This window comes from Xiphias gladius, chromosome 17, assembly GCF_016859285.1.
Source record: "Xiphias gladius isolate SHS-SW01 ecotype Sanya breed wild chromosome 17, ASM1685928v1, whole genome shotgun sequence".
Taxonomy (NCBI): domain Eukaryota; kingdom Metazoa; phylum Chordata; class Actinopteri; order Istiophoriformes; family Xiphiidae; genus Xiphias; species Xiphias gladius.
Window position 1 is genome coordinate 27,996,475 of NC_053416.1, and position 17,593 is coordinate 28,014,067.

Consider the following 17,593-nt stretch of genomic DNA (forward strand, 5'->3'; position numbering starts at 1 on the left):
TCCCAGTCCAGATGTTACAGTTAATGAATGTCTGGTCCCTTTCAAAGGTCGCTGCGCATTAAAACTGACTGCATACTGTCCTAAGAGACTGTCCTTCTGATGAGCACCCTGCACAAAGATAACACTATGAGCACCAGGGAGGACAAAAAGCCCAATGCTATCCTGGACTGCAATTGAAAAGAGGGAGTCAGTCCTTGATTAGGTATGCTACTTTTTATCCCTCGACTCTCATGTACTTGTTTATCTATCACCAGATGTTTTTATGCACACTAACGCATGATGTTGAAATGTTTTTTCACATTAGGAACAATGTGTTGTTCAATCTATTGCTTCGACAAAATGCAAATACTCTATATTTTAAGATACGATGAACTGAAAAAATTTCCAATTTGAAATTTCATGTTACTATGTAAGGCATGAAAATAACTTGTACGTATTCAGTATTTTATTGATTGATTGTTGCAGGCTACTGGAATGTAAAAGACTAACTACACCATGGCCCTTGGTGGTGTTTTTGAACATCCTAAATATTTCAGCCTGCAATGCATCTGTAGTGTGGATGAAGGTCAATCTATGGTGGAATTAGAAGAAGACATTAAAGAGCTGGCTTTTGTTGGAGTAGCTGGGGAAAGCCATGCTTCTCATTCAAAGTCATCAATGCTTCTTGAACGCCAGCATCTGTTTTATTGATGAGAGACCTACAGGGGCCAGGACCAAGCTCTACAGCCCTCACAGACAAAGAGACAAAAGGAGCCCATTGTACAAAAAGAGATTGTTGCTTTTGCTATGTAATTTTCAGAAATTAATTTTGTAACTGAGGCAAAGGACTCAAAAGCACGATTTAGGAGTCAAAAACTAGAATGCAAAAGTCAGAGTCTTTACTGGGAAAACAGGTTGGTACACATGTAGTCAAAAACACTCAGGCAGACAAATCCAAAGGGATAAGGCAGAGGTGAGGTCAATAAACTAGAAAAAGGGTAAACAAGCGAGGAACTTAACAATGGGAAAATGACTGGTACGCTTGACACAAATAAACGAAGATTACCTGGCAAAGAGGGAAGGGAGCACAGAGACGAAATACACTAGGAGAGGGGAGACAATGAGACTCTCTTTTAGGGCTCACTTTGACAGGCTTGAGATGGGTAACGTGGAGGGTGGGGTGGATTTTCCAGGATCTAGGAGGCTTGAGACAACTGGCCAAAGGATTGATAACATTTGAGACCGGGAAAGGGCCCACAAAACAAGGAGCCAACTTATGTGACTTTTGTAGAGGAAGGTCCTGGGAAGACAGACAAACCCTTTGACCAGACTGGTAGGTGGTCCGCTAACCTCTTGTACTGGGCTGAGGTTCTGATTAACTGTTGTCTTGCCTGTCCCCAAACACGGTGACACCTCAGGATGAGAGCCTGGGCTGAGGGCACACCAACTTCAGTTTCTAACTCAGGGTTTAAGGGTGGATGATAACCATAGGCACATTGGATAGGAGAGAGACCAGAAGCAGAGCAAGGTAGAGAGTTGTGTGTATACTTAGCCCAGATAAGGTGTTTACTCCATCTGGAGGGGTTGTGAGAGACGAGGCGATGAAGGCAGGTCTCCAGCTCCTGATTCATCCTCTCTGTCTGTCCTTTGGATTGAGGATTGTATCCAGATGACAGAGTGATAGTGACCCCATTTCTTACAAACAAAAAATAATCTGGCTCCAGCAGGTGATGACGAAGGATGAATAATATCAGCTTCCAAGGAGGCAGAGATGTATTTGTCCATGGCGTCCCTCTCAGGAGCAGAAAGGGAGTAGAGGTACTCTCTAAGGGGGGAAGTACCAGGCAACAGGTCAATGGTGCAGTCATTCTGTGGTGAGTTGGTAGGGAAGTGGCGTGGGACTTGCTGAAGATCATGGTAACAGAGAGGAACTTTGGACACAATGGACACAGATCAGGATACTCAGTGACAGCAGGCTCAGGGGTTAACTGGAGACCTGGAGGTTCGGGCTACTCTGGGATTGACTGGCACACAGGAGGTTCGGGAGACTCTGGAGACATTTCAGTCAAAACCTAATGGTGGGGCTAGAGAAAAAGTCAAAGAATGGGGACCATGAATGTCAAAATTTGATGCCAATCTATCCAGTAGATGTTGAGATATGAAAACTGCAATCTTACCTTTACTTCACATAGCAGATATCAGCCTCTAGAGAGGCTATTAGAACAGGAACCCACTCAAGGTGAGGCAGAAGACAGCAGTCACCACAGCATGACCCATGGAGTCACAATGGACACATTTATGGGAAACATGCCCAGATGAAATATGCCAGAATTTTCCTTTAAATCTGAAGTACTTAATGCTTTAAATTTCACTGCAATATATACCTGAAGCTGAGAAGAGTCTGCGGGGAGATTCTAGGAGGGCACTACTATCGGATTGCCTTTATATTATTAATTGAAACCACTGGCTGTTACCTATTTTGTGACAAACAGTTGATTTGCTCACACTGCTGCATAGGAAACATAGACATAAATAACCAGAGTAGCACATTTATGTCCTATGCAAACATCCTGTATATGATCAACACATATTTAGTACATAAGCAGGATACTGATGATGTACTTTATGTGTGCAGGTGCGCCCTCAGCTTGACTCATGTACTAGTTAATCAGTTGAACAGAAAATAAAATGAAAAATTTGTAATGATCAACACCCAAGTTTAGGGTTAAACTAAAGAGCCCTGAGCCAATCTACAGGAACTGTTGATTAATATAAAGTATGTTAGATTTAAGTATCAACTAGAAAGGCAGATGTTTGCTCCTGGAATGATAACTGTCCAAAACACCCAGGTGTAAGGGAGTGAAAAAAGTTGGAAACGAAGGGCTATAATCAGGGAAAATCCAAGTTAACATTAGTGAGGCTTTGCAACATTGGAGACAGTGCATGGTTGAGCTGGGAAAGAAGTTCAGCCCTTGACTTATCCGCTGGGACTGACCTGCACCCCAAATGAGAGGGAAAACAGAGCGGGCCCGATGTGGCCGGACACTTGACAGCTCACTGGGATTTGTTCCAGTAGTCCCAATGGCCAGTCCAACTATGGCGGAGAGACCTCTGAGAGATGAAAGGCATGAAGGTGGATGCAGAGGTTGCTCTGTTTCTGCTTGTTAGGTGTGTAAAAAATTAGTTTTGCTATGTTTCACAGACTTAATAGGTTAGTATTGTTATGTCTTGTTTGCTATTGTTTGTGATAGCTTATCCCAACTGATTAGTTACTAAGCAGGTAGTTTGCCACATTTCTGTCCGTTAATGTTAAATTACTTGCCCATGGACATTCAGCTTACTCTCTAGTTGGTCAAGATATGGTGTTGGTTCAATGTTAGCTATAGTAGCAGGAGAGTTGTGAGTATCACTGTCTGCAGCTGGTGTGCTAGCTATGGGAAATGTTGTCCTCTCTGCGTGTTAGCTTTGCAGCAGCAACTGTAGCCACAGTTTGCTGTCTCTTTGTTTGCTCTACACCATGGTATTTGTCCATAGACCTGCAATAACACAGTGGGATTATTTGGATTGATGCATAACTCGTAATGCTATGCCAGGTAACGCTTACCTTCCTTGTTAGCTTAGCTACAAACCTATGGTCCTCTCTTCTGTCACTGTAGTTTTGTAAAAACAATCTAAATAGCTCTCACTAGTTTTTACTTTTTTGAGTATTGGAGAAATACTATCAGAAAAAATAACAATTCCAAACAGTACAAGGCAATCGCCAAAGATCTTGAAATCCCTGTTTAAACAGTTCGTAATGTTTTCGAGAAGTTTCACAGTGATAAAACTGTTAAGATGCTCCCAGGACATGGTGCTAAAAAGAAACTTAATGAGAAGTCTGCAAAGGTTGATGTGGATTGTGGAAAAAACACCATGCAAGACAATTTAAGAGCTTGCCCCATTGCAATCTGGAGTGGTGGGTTCAGCCCATACCATATGCCGCACATTAAACCAAGTAGAGCTCCATGGGTGAAGGCCAAGGAGGACACCACTATTGAAAGAAAGGCAGAAAAAGGAAAGACTAATGTTTGCAACAGCTTTCATAGATAGATAAGCCGCAGTCTTTCTGGGATAATGTTCTATGGACAGATGAAACCAAAGTATAGCTTTCAGGAATTCAGTGCATCAGTTTGTTTATAGGTGATGAAATGAAGCCCACAGGGAAAATTGCACCATACCTACAGTAAAACATGGTGGAGCTTCTATCATGCTGTGGGGCTGCTTTGCTGCCTCTGGTAATGGAGACACTGAATGCATCAAAAGAATGATAAAATTAGAAGATTACCAAGGCATATTAGAGTGAAATGTTTTACCCAGTGTCAGACCCTAGGTTTGAGGTTAAGGTTCTGGTTCTTTTTATCAAGAAAACAACCGAAAGCACGCATAAAGTACCTCATCCTCTCTGACATATTCTGATACATTTTTAATGTTTTCTTTCCCTAGTCTGTGTAGTGTCAGATAGTGAAGTGGGAATTACCTGCACTTTTAATGTCTTCACTGTTTTATTGTGTTATATTGTGTTTATGTCATATTTTTTTATTCTGCGTTGCTGCAAAAACAATTTCCTCTTGTGGTACAATAATGATCTGTACAGAACTGAAATGAACTGAAATGGTGCCACCAGTGCCAGAATGTTTTGATATTTGGGGTCAAAGTTCAATTTAGTAGAACTTTTTCCACCTTGGAAAATCATAGCAATGCTGACACGGCTGCTCAAAAGACTGCTGCTGCTCTCTCTGGCGGAAATAAAGCTCTTGATCTGCAGATTGTCTAACTTGTGTGTTAGGTGTTAAAGCCCAGTGATTGTGACTTTACCTCCCAGGGTATTCTTCTCTTGCATGATAGATGGAGTTCAAGTCTTTGTCTCTCTCACTGTGTAATCATTTCTGTCTCTCTCTGTAGGTCTGGGTGATGGTTGGGGTCAGTCAACAAGGTTCAATCCTCTGGACAGTATGGCTAAAGAACTGGGTTCCCACCTTTTACAAGTCAGTACAGAAAACAAAAAACTGTTATATCACTGTAATATGCTCTTCCATACTGTATTGTAGTAGTTACACTATTCTATGGGATGACTATACTCTGGAAAATGCATTTTACAGCACATAAATCATTTTTTGCTTCTTTATTACTCCACCATAAATAAAACAAAGAAATGCCGTATTTACAATCTAATACTGTAAATAATATACTGTAGAACTGAGAGTGGTGTTCAGTTTAGGGTTTTTTTTTTCATTATGTACTGTTTTTTTTTATAGTAAGTGTTTTATCAGGACATGTTGGCATTGACTGTATCCTAGCTTAACAGGAAAACTCATGAATCAATCACACATAACTTTTCTACTGCAGGAACTACATTACCTGCAACATGCGGCTTTCCGTAACCTAAATTTGTAAAAACCTTGAGAGGTTTGGTATCAGGTTCTTCCTTGCTTTTCCATTGTATTTTACAGGCTCGACATGTTCAGATACCCACAATTTAAAAGCCAGCAGTAGGGCCAACTGTTATTAAAGTGCTGCTGATATTGTTACAGATTTTCTTTTAAATTTATCCAGGGCACTGCGCCCTGCACGTCGTATCACTTCAGGGTTTAATATTGCAAAGTTCTGGAATACTATGGGTAATTACACAGATCAGGATGTAAACTCTTGGCTCTATTATCGTTCTGGCACATGGCTGACATTCACTATGACATGTGATCACACATGTCATAGTTTTTATAGTTTTATTCTGATTATAGCATTTCTGCCAATTATAGAGATTCTTACCACACACTATTACGCATGGAATACATGACCAGATCATTACGTCCAGAAACGTGAATTAAACTTTAAAAGTTACATCATCTACTGTTGGAAGTATATTTGATCTCTTGTATTAATTTTTGAAACTCTGCGCTCACGGAAATCCAGTTTCTTCTGAGGAAAAATCTTTATAGGATTCCTAAACTTTTATTGCGTCATGATGGGGAGAGCTTTGTGTTTAAAAGGGATGAAAAACAAATTTGTTTGGACATGTTTGTCAGAGCCTCTAAAACATCCTACATATATGTTCTTTCTGATCCCAACCCACATCCAAGTGTGCCACAGGTGTGCCAGACTCGCTATTTCATATTCATATCACTTGATTCACTGCTGCTACTAAAATACATCCACTGCTATTTTACTAAACGCATTACCATTACTTAACTATTACTGACAAGACTACTCATGGTACTGATATCACTACCATGAGTGTTTTATATGTTCATTCTGGTACTATTTCACTGGTGCTGATGCCCGCAACAGTGCTGCTGTTAAAGCTAATCCCACCATCACTACATCTATGACCATTACCAGCTCAATTACAACTGCTATGATTATTTACAGTAGTAAGTGATACATACTGCTGTAAGTACTAAACTGTACCAGTAAATGTATTTCTCCTCTTTAAGTTTAAAAAGGCTACAGGTAATACCTCTGTACTGCTCTTCTGCTCATATCTCATTCTTTTTCACATACCTTTTTTATTTTTCTTTCTCTGGCTCTTGCTACTCCATCATTTGCTTTCTGCATATTAATGTATATTTATTTATGTTACGTACAACTTATTATTATTACTTATTACTTACTTATTATTGTTGTTGTTGTTAAACCGCATCAATCAAAGTCCTTAAAACACTTGTAGGAAACAGTTATTTTATAACAGCTATGAATCAATCAACTTAAAAGAACTTAAGTTAAAAAAAGAAAAAAGATAGTCAGATGCTTGAACTGGGCCAGTACTCACCAGAATCACGTTTTTTGGTCCAGCCTAGTTCTGTTACTTATTACTGAGCACTTTTTTCTTTTTTTTTTTTAAATAAATGTAGGTACAGTACTAACAGTGTAGTTTTAAATGTCAAGCACAATAGGCCTGCTTCTTACTCAAACAAGCCGTGAGAGGATGTAAAAATGTTCAGTTTCTGTGATATACAATATGTGGTCTGGTTCAGTCAGAAAGCGGCTGGATAAGAGCTTAGAGTTTTGCTTGGCCTCCAAAATTCCTCTGTCCATAAATCGTCTGAATAGAGCCCAGGCAAATATTTGGCCTAACTTTTGAACATTTGTTCACATTAAATAATATTAAAATTGTTTTACAATTTGTAATTTGTACCCTCAATTTTGAAAAATTCTTTTAGTAATTCTTGTGCACGGGATTTTTGCCCTTAAATGCTGCGTGGGCTACTATGCTGGTTGCTTTTTTAGACTACACTTTATTGAAATTTAAGCACTGGATTAAAAAAATGATACTGTTCTTTCTCTAGAGAAAACTGAGTCACGTGACTTTCAAGTGATGAAAAACATCTACTGCATCTAGAGAAAACTGCCAGGAAAAAATAGATGTTATGCTGATGCTTGCATTTAACAATAAAACACCAGCCTTTGATATCTGAAGACATTTAGAGCTAACCTTGAAGGTTATGGTGGGTTTGGTTTTATCCAACATTAGTATGATTTAAACTTATCTCTTACAAATTATATTCATATGCAACTATTTTCCATCAGCACAATATGTTGTGGGGTAATATAATGCCTATGGATTATAAAGTACATCAGACATATTAGAATACTGATTTTTTTTTTTTTTTTGAATGTTCACTGACAATATTTTTCGGTTTATTATAGTTTATTAAGTCTGGTAAAGGCTTTTTCACTGATAATTTTGGATTTTTCTAAATGAGTTACTATAAGATTTAAATGGAAATTATCCTATGTATGAAGACACATACAATAACCATCCTTCAAATGTTTCTGTTAATGAAAACTAAAAAGAGAAAGAGGCCTAATAAAAAGATAGTAAAAGGTAATAAAATATAAAAAATGTTTACAGTAACTTAACTGCAAAAATGCAGTGTGGCTGCATAAAAACAAAACTGTAGGAGGCAGAGCTGGAAACTCTGACAATAATGGTACCATCCATTCTTACATTATGTGGACAAATGTACGGGCATATAACATTGCAAAAATTAAGTTCATTAATATTACTAACTTGTGTTAAACAGTAACTTCTTTGTTACTTTATTCAGACTCTGGATGGCTTTGTGTTTGTTGTTGCCTCTGATGGAAAAATCATGTACATCTCAGAAACAGCATCAGTCCACCTTGGCCTATCCCAGGTAAGACCCTCCATCAACTCAACAAACTATAAACATGATACAGTACATCAGTAAGTAAGTTTATTGTACTGAAACCAATGATTTGGAGGTAAAAACAAAAGTAAACTTTTTTGCAAAAAAACACTTTATATTTATAACAGTTCAGATGAACCATCAGTAATTAGTAAAGGAGTTTGACCTCAGTTATACCATAAGAAAGAAAAGTATAATAAGACCATGTAACATACAGTACAACAATGGATATGCACACACATTCCAAATTTCAGCTAATTTGGAATGTACCAGAAATGACATCAGGAATGGTCTTTCATTTCTGAGTGGATTCAATACGTTTCTAAGTTTGCTCTTGCATTTCGGTTGATTCGTTTTGGTGTAGCTGATCACTGCACATCTCAGCACATTTATGAGCGCATGCTGGAAATGTGTGTCCTACAGGTGGAGCTAACAGGAAATAGTATATTTGAGTACATCCACCCATCAGACCACGATGAGATGACAGCAGTGCTGAGTGTTCGACAGCCCCCACACCATCACTTCTCTCCAGGTACCTAAAGAATAGTCTCAGTCCCAGTCTCCAGGCTCTACAGTAAATTCTCAAATAGTGGCCAGGGTCTTTATTTATCTCAACATCATAAAACAACATTATTTGAAACAAGCTTATATTAGAGACATTTCTATTTTCCAAAATTCCTTGGTTAATGCAAATTAAACTATTATATGCGTACTTGGTGTCTTGATAAGTTCAGTATAATGTACATTTCCATAGCATTAATTCCTTCAGTAAAGGAGAGTCATGTCACAAACACTTCTCTGTTGCTCTCTGAAGACTGTGAAATGTAGTAAAAAGCTTTGGAAAAAGCTAGTTTTCCTTGAGTTTAGAGGTTTTTGGTGAAAAAAGTATTTCTGTTTAAAAAAAGAAACACATTACCTTTTCCTACATGTGTTTCAGTAACACAACTCTATTGTTGTACCGATGGAGTTAATGCTATGGAAATATTCATTATATTGAAATTAAATTGGAAGCATTACAGTCAGATAATTCCCAGCATCACTGTTGAGTAACAAGTCTGAATGAAGTTTATTAATCTGTGAGGTGCACATGCAAGCTCTGTTAGTCAGCTGCCATTGCTGACTTCTATAGAACAATGTAGTCAAACATTACAGTACCAGTTTTTAAATTTAACCTTTGTGAGTAATTCTTCTTACTCTGATGAATATGAATTTTGAAGACATTTTTTTAATTTAGATGATGGGCCTTTGCGATTAGATTGTCAAGTCTGAGATGATAGTGTCATAAAGAGTTAGGCTTAATTTAGGCTCAGCTCAGTCTTGGAGACCACACATTTGAACAAAAAGCCTGTGTTGCAAACTGGCATTATGGAGTTTGAAAGACATGGGTGTTTACAAGGCAGGGAGGGTCTAAAGAAAAGATACCAGTTGCATTATGAGACCTTGGCATATACTGCTCTGATTTTGCGGGCATACACCTGTACTGAACTTTATTCTTCGAGTGCTAGTGACAGCTATAAGATGAAGGCAATAGACTGCATACAACATCTGGAAAAGGAAAAAGCCATTGACCGACCATTATATTACCGCCTGTACCCAGGTGAAACCACCCTTTGCATTTATGCACTCCCTAAGATACACAAGGAAGGAGCCCCGATCAGACCCATCATCAGTAGCAACAATTTGGTTACCTACAACATTGCCTAACACCTAGCCACCATCCTAGCCCCTCTGGTCGGTAACACTCAACACCACATCAGAAACTCCCAGGATTTTGTCAACAAGGTTGGAAAAGTAAAAATGGACGAAACCATGGTATCGTACAATATCATTAACTCTTTACATGCATTCCCAAACCCCAAGGCAGTAAAGACTGTAAGGAAACAAGTGCAAAGGGAGAGCACTCTGTAACAGAACCCGCCTCACCCCAGACCGTATATAGTTAGGTACATTAGTATTTGGACAGTGTCACAATTTTCATAATTTTGCCTGTGCACCACCCCAATGGGTCTGAAACAAAGCCACCATGATGTGATTCAAGTGTAGTATTTGAACCTTAATTCAATGGCTTTACTCCCCCCAACCTGCAATATCGCATTATTCATTTAGGAATTACAGCCATTTTCATACATAGTCCCTCATTTTCAGGACTCCATGAAAATCCATTGGAGTCAAAGACTGCCTGATGTCTGGACACCATGGACATCGCCGATGCTGAATTTCCTCCCTTGAGATGTTTTGCCACGCCTTTACTGCAGCTGCCTTCAGTTGCTGCTTGTTTGTGGGTCTTTCTGCCTTCATTTTTGTCTTCAGTAAGTGAAAAGCAAGCTCAATTGGCTTGAGGTCAGGTGACTAACCTAGCCATACTCTTTTCTTCCTATCATTCTGGTACAAGTTAACCTTGGTTTCATCTGTCCAAAAAATCTTGTTCCAGAACTGGACAGTCTTTTTTAGATGTTTTCTGGAGAAGTCTAATCTGGTCTTGTGTGTATCTTGTGGTAAATCCTCAGTATTTATGATGAATACGATTAATTAATGATTTATTGTAGACTTTGACAATGATATGCATACCTACTTCAAAGTGTTCTTGACCTTGTGAAGGGGTTTTCTTCACCAAGGAAAGAATTCCTGCGATCATCCGCTTTAGTTGTCTTCCATGGTCCTCCACGCCTTTTGGCGTTGCTGAGCTTGCCAATGTATTCCTTCTTTTTAAGAATGTACCAAATTTTTGATTTGGCCACTTCTAAAGTTTCTGCCATCTGTCTGATAGGTTGGTTTTGTTTTTCAGCCCAATGATGGCCTACATCAACACCTCTTTGGACCGCATATTGAGAGTTCCCACCATTTGGTAGAACAGCTACCAAATACAAATTCAGCCCTTGGAATCAACTCCAGACTTTTTAGCTGCTTAAATTGTCATGAAATAATGAGGGAACAGGCCACACCTGGCCATGAAAGAGCTTGTCAGTCAATTGTCCAGTTGCTTTTGATTGATTGGATAAAATGTATAAATATATATATAATGTATAAAAATGGCTGTTATTCTTAAATGGTTAATGTGATATTTTTGTTAAATGAAAAGATACAGAACAGACAGGAAGGAAAGAGACAATAAACGGAGCAACATTGTTAGTCCTTACGTTGCAGGATTTTCAACAAACACAGCATCCCTATGTATTTAAAGCCCAGTAACACTCTTTAGAGTGAGGGAGGCAGAAGGCAGAAGCTCGTCTATCCTAAGGAAAAAACAACAAAGCCTCAGCAGAGCAATGTAGTGTACACAGTTCATTGCAGCATGGAATGCACAGACCAGTACACTGGGGAAACAAAACAACTGTTTTACAAGCACAAGGCACAACACAGGAGAGCCAACTCTTCAGGTAGGGCTCAGCTATCCACCTGCATCTGAAGGACAAGGGACACTCATTTGAGCACAGGAATATGAACATTTTGGCCAGAGAAGACTGGTAGTTTGAGAGAGGAGTAAAAACAGCCATCTATGTCAAATTAGAGCAACCATCACTAAACAGAGGTGGTGTATAACACCACTTATCTGCCGCTTACAATGCAGTCCTGAGATCCCTCCCCAGGCATCTTAGCAACCCTTCAAGCATGTCTCATGTGACCCTAATGACTCATACGATGGCTGGGTGGGTCAACAAATCACATGTGACCCCAACGACTCTTAGGTTATTAACAACCCTACAGGAGGCTAAATAGCCCCACAAGTCAGTTAGAACTTAAGAAGGCTTTCGGATGAGAGGTGACACATCTTCAAGAACGTTAAACAAGTCCAGATGCCTTTGTATAGCACTTAGGAAAAAAAGTTTCACATAACTTGTAATAGTCTGGTCAGTTTTTGCCCTGATACTGGAGAGGAGTTTCTGGCTTATTATCCAGCCTCAGGTGGAGCAATACAGACTCCATCCTTGTAATTAAACAGCGAAGCAGGTTTTTACGGCCTTACATGTGTACTTGTAACTTGGATTGTACATCAATTGTATATCGCTTGGGACAAAATGTCCGCCAAATTGTCTGTAAAAACAAATATGCTAAATTTTAAAATAATGTTAGGAGTAAGAAGTGTTACTGGTGACCACAACACTGGGATATTTTGTATATATATAATATGTGAGTAATGCTTCTGTAATGTGTGTTTGTGTGATAGATTATGAAATAGAGCGCTCCTTCTTCTTGAGGATGAAGTGTGTTCTTGCTAAACGAAATGCAGGACTGACATGTGCAGGATATAAGGTAAGTGCAACCAGTGGATTACCATTTACTCCAACACACACGTGATGACTTCATTTAAGGAAACTGAGGGGTTTTAGGGGACTCAAGGGTCATCATTAAGTGATGCATAAACAAGTCATTGCTTATTGGTCATTCTCAAACAACCACGGTGTTAAACATTAAGGCTAACTTTATTAATCTCAGAATGTGTCTTTATGCAGCAGTAGCATCTGGAGGTATCCTGGAATATGGTTTTCTTTGGTTTCTGGTTGGCAACTATTTAGCCATCTAATGACTAACCATTGGCTCATTACGAATTTTGGAAATTCAGGAATGTTTGGTTGCCCCTGCATAAAACTAGAGCTGCTGTCAGATCACTTCAATAAGTAGTATCACTTTGTATCACTTCAATGAATCAAGCCCTTTATAATCATTACAAGCACGTATGTGTGTTGTGTTTGTATTATGTAACAGGTGAGAGAACTGCCACAGACTTAAACTAGAAGGACAGAGTACACTAAATGAAGTGCTCCAAACCAATAGAGAAGTAGTATTTTGTAAACCTGTTAAATCATAATATGCGTAATGTTACTATTAGATACATCTAGATGCTGATGAACTGTGTGGGTGGAGCTGTTCTCCCATGGTTCTGACACTTTTTCTGTCTCTCGTGATCCAAGAGGTCAGCCAGTGCTCTGAGGACCTTGACATGAGGCCATCTTTATCTCCCAAAGCTAAGTGCAGTCTTGCGTCAACGTGCCTCTCTCAGTGCATAAGTTGCACACTGGGCCTTCCCTCGTTCCCCACCTGTGCTGGTTTGTAGGTGTGGGAAGAGTATCTTACACTGATCAGAGAAGGAAAGAGATACAGAAGGGCTCAAGTCTCCAAGGTTCATGCCACGTCATCTTCTGCTTTCGCGAGTCCCATTTTGTCCAGGCTCCTTGTGATCTAAGTTCCACGGCCCTTGACCTTCGCCCTTCCTCCTCAAGGTATCGGACCTCAGCTTGGATCATGTCTCTCCTCTGCTTTGAGTTTGCTTTCCCCCCATTGATGGAATTGGATTGGTTCCGAGTCCTTGTCTCCCTATGCATGGATTCCCGATGATGTCCTTCAACTTCAGCATGCTTTCTGCCTGTGCCACTGATGTGTCAGCTGCCCACTTGCATCCTAACCTTGTGGTGTTGCCTGCATCTCAGGCCTTTTCATCACTGGAATCTCTGTACTATGCCACCTTGAAGTCTTCAGCCACCAATGATAGGGATAGCGGTAACTGTCAAAACCTTATGTATAGCCCTACTAACGTGAAGCTTGGTGGAATTCCGAGCCACCTGCGAAGGTGTTTGTTCACTCATGTCTCATGTTCTTCAACTGATGTCATATGCAATTCATAAATTGTCAGTAGCCACATGAGTCTTGGTAGCAGATCATGCTTGAAGAGCCAGGCCTCTAACATAACTTGTAAGCCTGATCCCATTATCTTTCTCAGCCATTCATCTGCCTGTTTCATTGACCTGGATACGTTGCTTCTGTGAGAGAGGCATCATACCAATTACCTAGAAATTTTTTGGGGTTTTCCTCAATTGATGGTATAACCTCCTCCTGGCTTTGGAGCTGGAGCTTGCTGATCACGTTCCCATTTCTGATCACCATGCTTCTTGACTTCCTTGGTTTGAACTTTATTCTTGTCCATGTTGCCAAGTCATCAAGTGCCTTCAGGATCCAACTTGGTTGTACATGGGATTAAGTTGTTATGATTACCTCATCCATAAAGCCATTTCTTGGAGGTTGGTGGGTGCTGGACCTCTGGATTCCTTCCTAGCTGCTGTTATGAGCAGATGATAAACAAGATGGGGGAGATAGTGCTGCATGTTACGATTCCCTTTTCCAGGTCCTGTCACTGGGTTGTAAAAACGGCAGTCTTTAACCATAACTTGAATCCTACAAAGTAGCTGATGATCATTCCCATGATATAGTGGGGGATATGGTAGTGTTCCATAGCTGTAACAATGAGGTCATGAGAGATTGATCCGTAAGCGTTGGCCATGTTGAGCCAGACAACTATTAAATTGCTTTTGCTCTCGTTGGCCTCCTGGATCAACTCGTCGAGGACAACCATGTGTTCCAAACATCCAGAGAAGCCTGGGATGCCACCCTTCTGTACTGATGTATCGACGTACTTGTTCTTCACCATGTAGTTAGTCATGCTTTTGGGCTAGACAGAGAAGAAGAAGTTGCTTTCAACACTCAGGAGAAAATGGTTTGGAAGTGGTTAATCTCAGAGGAGTTTGTTTCCTCTGGTACAAAAAAGTCTTCTGCTGTTTTCCAGGACGATGGGGTAGTTCTTTTTGTCTATACTTGCGGCAAAACTTTCCATAGCCTGCAGAGTAGCATCGGGGATCTCTTTAATACATTATAAGGTATACTACTTGGTCCTGGGGCAGATGCTGATTGAGCTTTCTGCACAATGTCTTTGAATTCTCTCAGTCTTGGTTCACTGGTATCTAGCTCCTCCTCATGAGGGTTGGTTCTGCTAATGTGTGTGCACTTAACGCCTGGCCCCTAAGAGTGTTACTGTAGCTCTCTTTGAGGAACTCCTCCACAACTTCCTTAGGGCTGATATGTCTCCTTGATCTTGCTTCGCCAAATAGAGTTTTGGTAAACTTGTATGGATCCTATGAAATGAGCTTGCTTGGCCTCCTTCACCTTCTTTAGTTTTCCAAGACTTTCTGTCCTCTCATCCTGCATAGTTTCACTCAAAGTCCACTTGTCAGATCTGTTATGCCCTCCTTTTCTTCAGCATTTGCTCTTTGAACTGCTTATTGAGAGTCTTGATTTCCCTTCTCAGATGCAAGATCTCTCTCTCCCTCCTGATGGGCTATTTTCCAGGTGTTCCGACGGTCGCCCTGCCTCTCCTCTGTGCCAAAGTGTTCTCTGGCCATATTGAAGACAACTTGTCATGTTGTCAATTTTCCTTTCGGCTGTTCCTGCTAATGTGGCCTCTAGAATTCTTCCTCTAGAAACAACAATGTAACTTAGATATTTCTTTAAAAAAAAAAAAAAAATCAGCATTACTACAATAGGCTCCAACAAGCGCTTGGCAGGTATAACTGTCACAAGCCCTCAAACTAAAAAAATGACAGCTGAGACAACCCACTCTCACAGTAGTTTGTGAAATAGTGAAATTTAATGTTTTGATTCATGTACATGTACACAAATTTTCCATTTTTTTGTGACACTCAGCACAGCATTCAAATTAATTTACTTCAATTGGAAATGAATTTTTTGGGGTTTGATGTGCTAAAATCATTAGCAGCAGCGGAGTCGCCAGTGGTTGGGGTGGATGGCGGGCGTACAAAGCACACAACCATCACATCAGAGACCAGGGTTCGCACTCGGAGTCCCATCTGTGGTTAGGTTTAGGCAACAAAACACTTTTGTTAGGTTAGTGAAAGATCATGATTTTCGTTAAATATAAATTACAACGCTGTGTCTAAAGTCACTGTGAAAACTTTTTCAGTGTTAAACCAGACCACAATCTTTCACTAACCTTAACCAAGTGCTGTGAGTGCCTAAACATGACCATAAATAAGTGTTATAATGCTGTAGTCACTGCAATTCGATAATTTTATTGTCACAGAAAAAATGGAAAATTCCTGTCCATGTACAAATCTATAGATTAATTTTGTGACTATTTCACAAACTGCTGTGACTGGGTTGTAAACTGCAATACATTAGTTTGAAAATCATGTTAAGTGTCATGAAAAAAATGGAAAATTCATGTTGTTGTACACGAATCAATTGATTACAACTGCCGTGAGACTGGGTTGGCCTTAGATATACAGACCTTAACAACAAAGCCGAAGGAAAACCAACCAGGCCAAAAAAGATTTCTTTTGGCTTGGAGTTGAATATGGAAATTTCATCATAATCCAATGAATCTACCACCTCACATTACAGTGATAGTAAATCAAGTTGTTCAGATAAGTGCTTGTCACTGATGACAGGAAATGTTTTTTTATCCTATTTGTTGTAGAAAACAGTCACTCCCCACTGCAAGATGTGGCAATGACCCTTAGGAGTGAATTTATACTCGGGAAAATATCTTGGGGTAACTGTCAAGTACATCTGTGATTTTATTTTGTGTTTCAGTTGCTCGGTGAAAACTGAGAATTTGGCATCTGGCACTGATATGCCATACAACTCACGTGGGGTCTGTGGTGTCTGACATTGGTAGTCACTTCCTTTGCTGTTTTAGCTTAATTTAAGCTGGCCAAATCCTCCCTAGTTACATGCACTTCTTCCTTCTCCAACTGTGGTTGTTTTAAATACACTATCTTGCTATGGATATTTTCTTTGATATGTTAATTATCTAACTCAGTAGCTGCCAGATTTTTTATTTCACTTGAAAATTGGAATATTTCCAGACCTTGGCTCCTCGAGGCACTTAACAGCAAGCTCACAGCACACACAGAAATATGTTCACATGCAACTGTGAAACGTTAACCCTGCCCTCACTGATATTCCAGATTTTCAACTGGACATAATATACTAATGACATCTCCAGAAACCAAATCACGTTGAGAATAGTTAAAAATACAATTGTAGTAGAAATACCCTTATCTGACTGATTAGGCCTGGGCCCATTCAGCCCTACCCTTAGCTACATGCCTGGTACAAACCCCAAACCTTTTCTTTCTCTCACAGTTCCTTTGAATGTGTAGATGTGTAATGACATCATTGTCATGCTGTTATTTTCCAGGTCATTCATTGCAGCGGCTACCTAAAAGTACGTCAGTACATGATGGACATGGCGCTGTATGAATCTTGTTATCAGACTGTGGGTCTGGTGGCAGTTGGTCACACCATGCCTCCAAGTGGTATCACTGAGATAAAACTCCACAGCAACATGTTCATGTTTCGGGCCAGCCTGGACTTTAAACTCATCTTCTTGGACACAAGGTAGGAGAGACTCTTGACTAAGTGGGTGGATAAATAGATGAAAGCCATGATGTCACAATATCTGGATGATCCCTAAATGGAATATAAAGTCATTAAAAACATTAATAATAATCAACAGATTTGCATTTAAAGATAGAATCTTACAACAACATATGCATAAAAGAACATGTTATGAGAATATAAAAATATGTACACAATATGAAATAGTTTACTGTTTTAAAATATGTGGACTGCTGGAT

General features: G+C 39.7%; 1 protein-coding gene across 1 annotated transcript in view; it reads left to right on the forward strand.

Moving 5' to 3' along the window:
• Nucleotides 1–17,593, forward strand: part of sim2 (SIM bHLH transcription factor 2) — a 34,538-nt gene that overhangs the window by 5,805 nt on the left and 11,140 nt on the right. Inside the window, 5 exon segments of the mRNA XM_040151018.1 lie at nt 4,921–5,003; nt 8,064–8,153; nt 8,589–8,697; nt 12,331–12,416; nt 17,155–17,354. Coding sequence (XP_040006952.1) covers nt 4,921–5,003; nt 8,064–8,153; nt 8,589–8,697; nt 12,331–12,416; nt 17,155–17,354 — 568 coding nt within the window.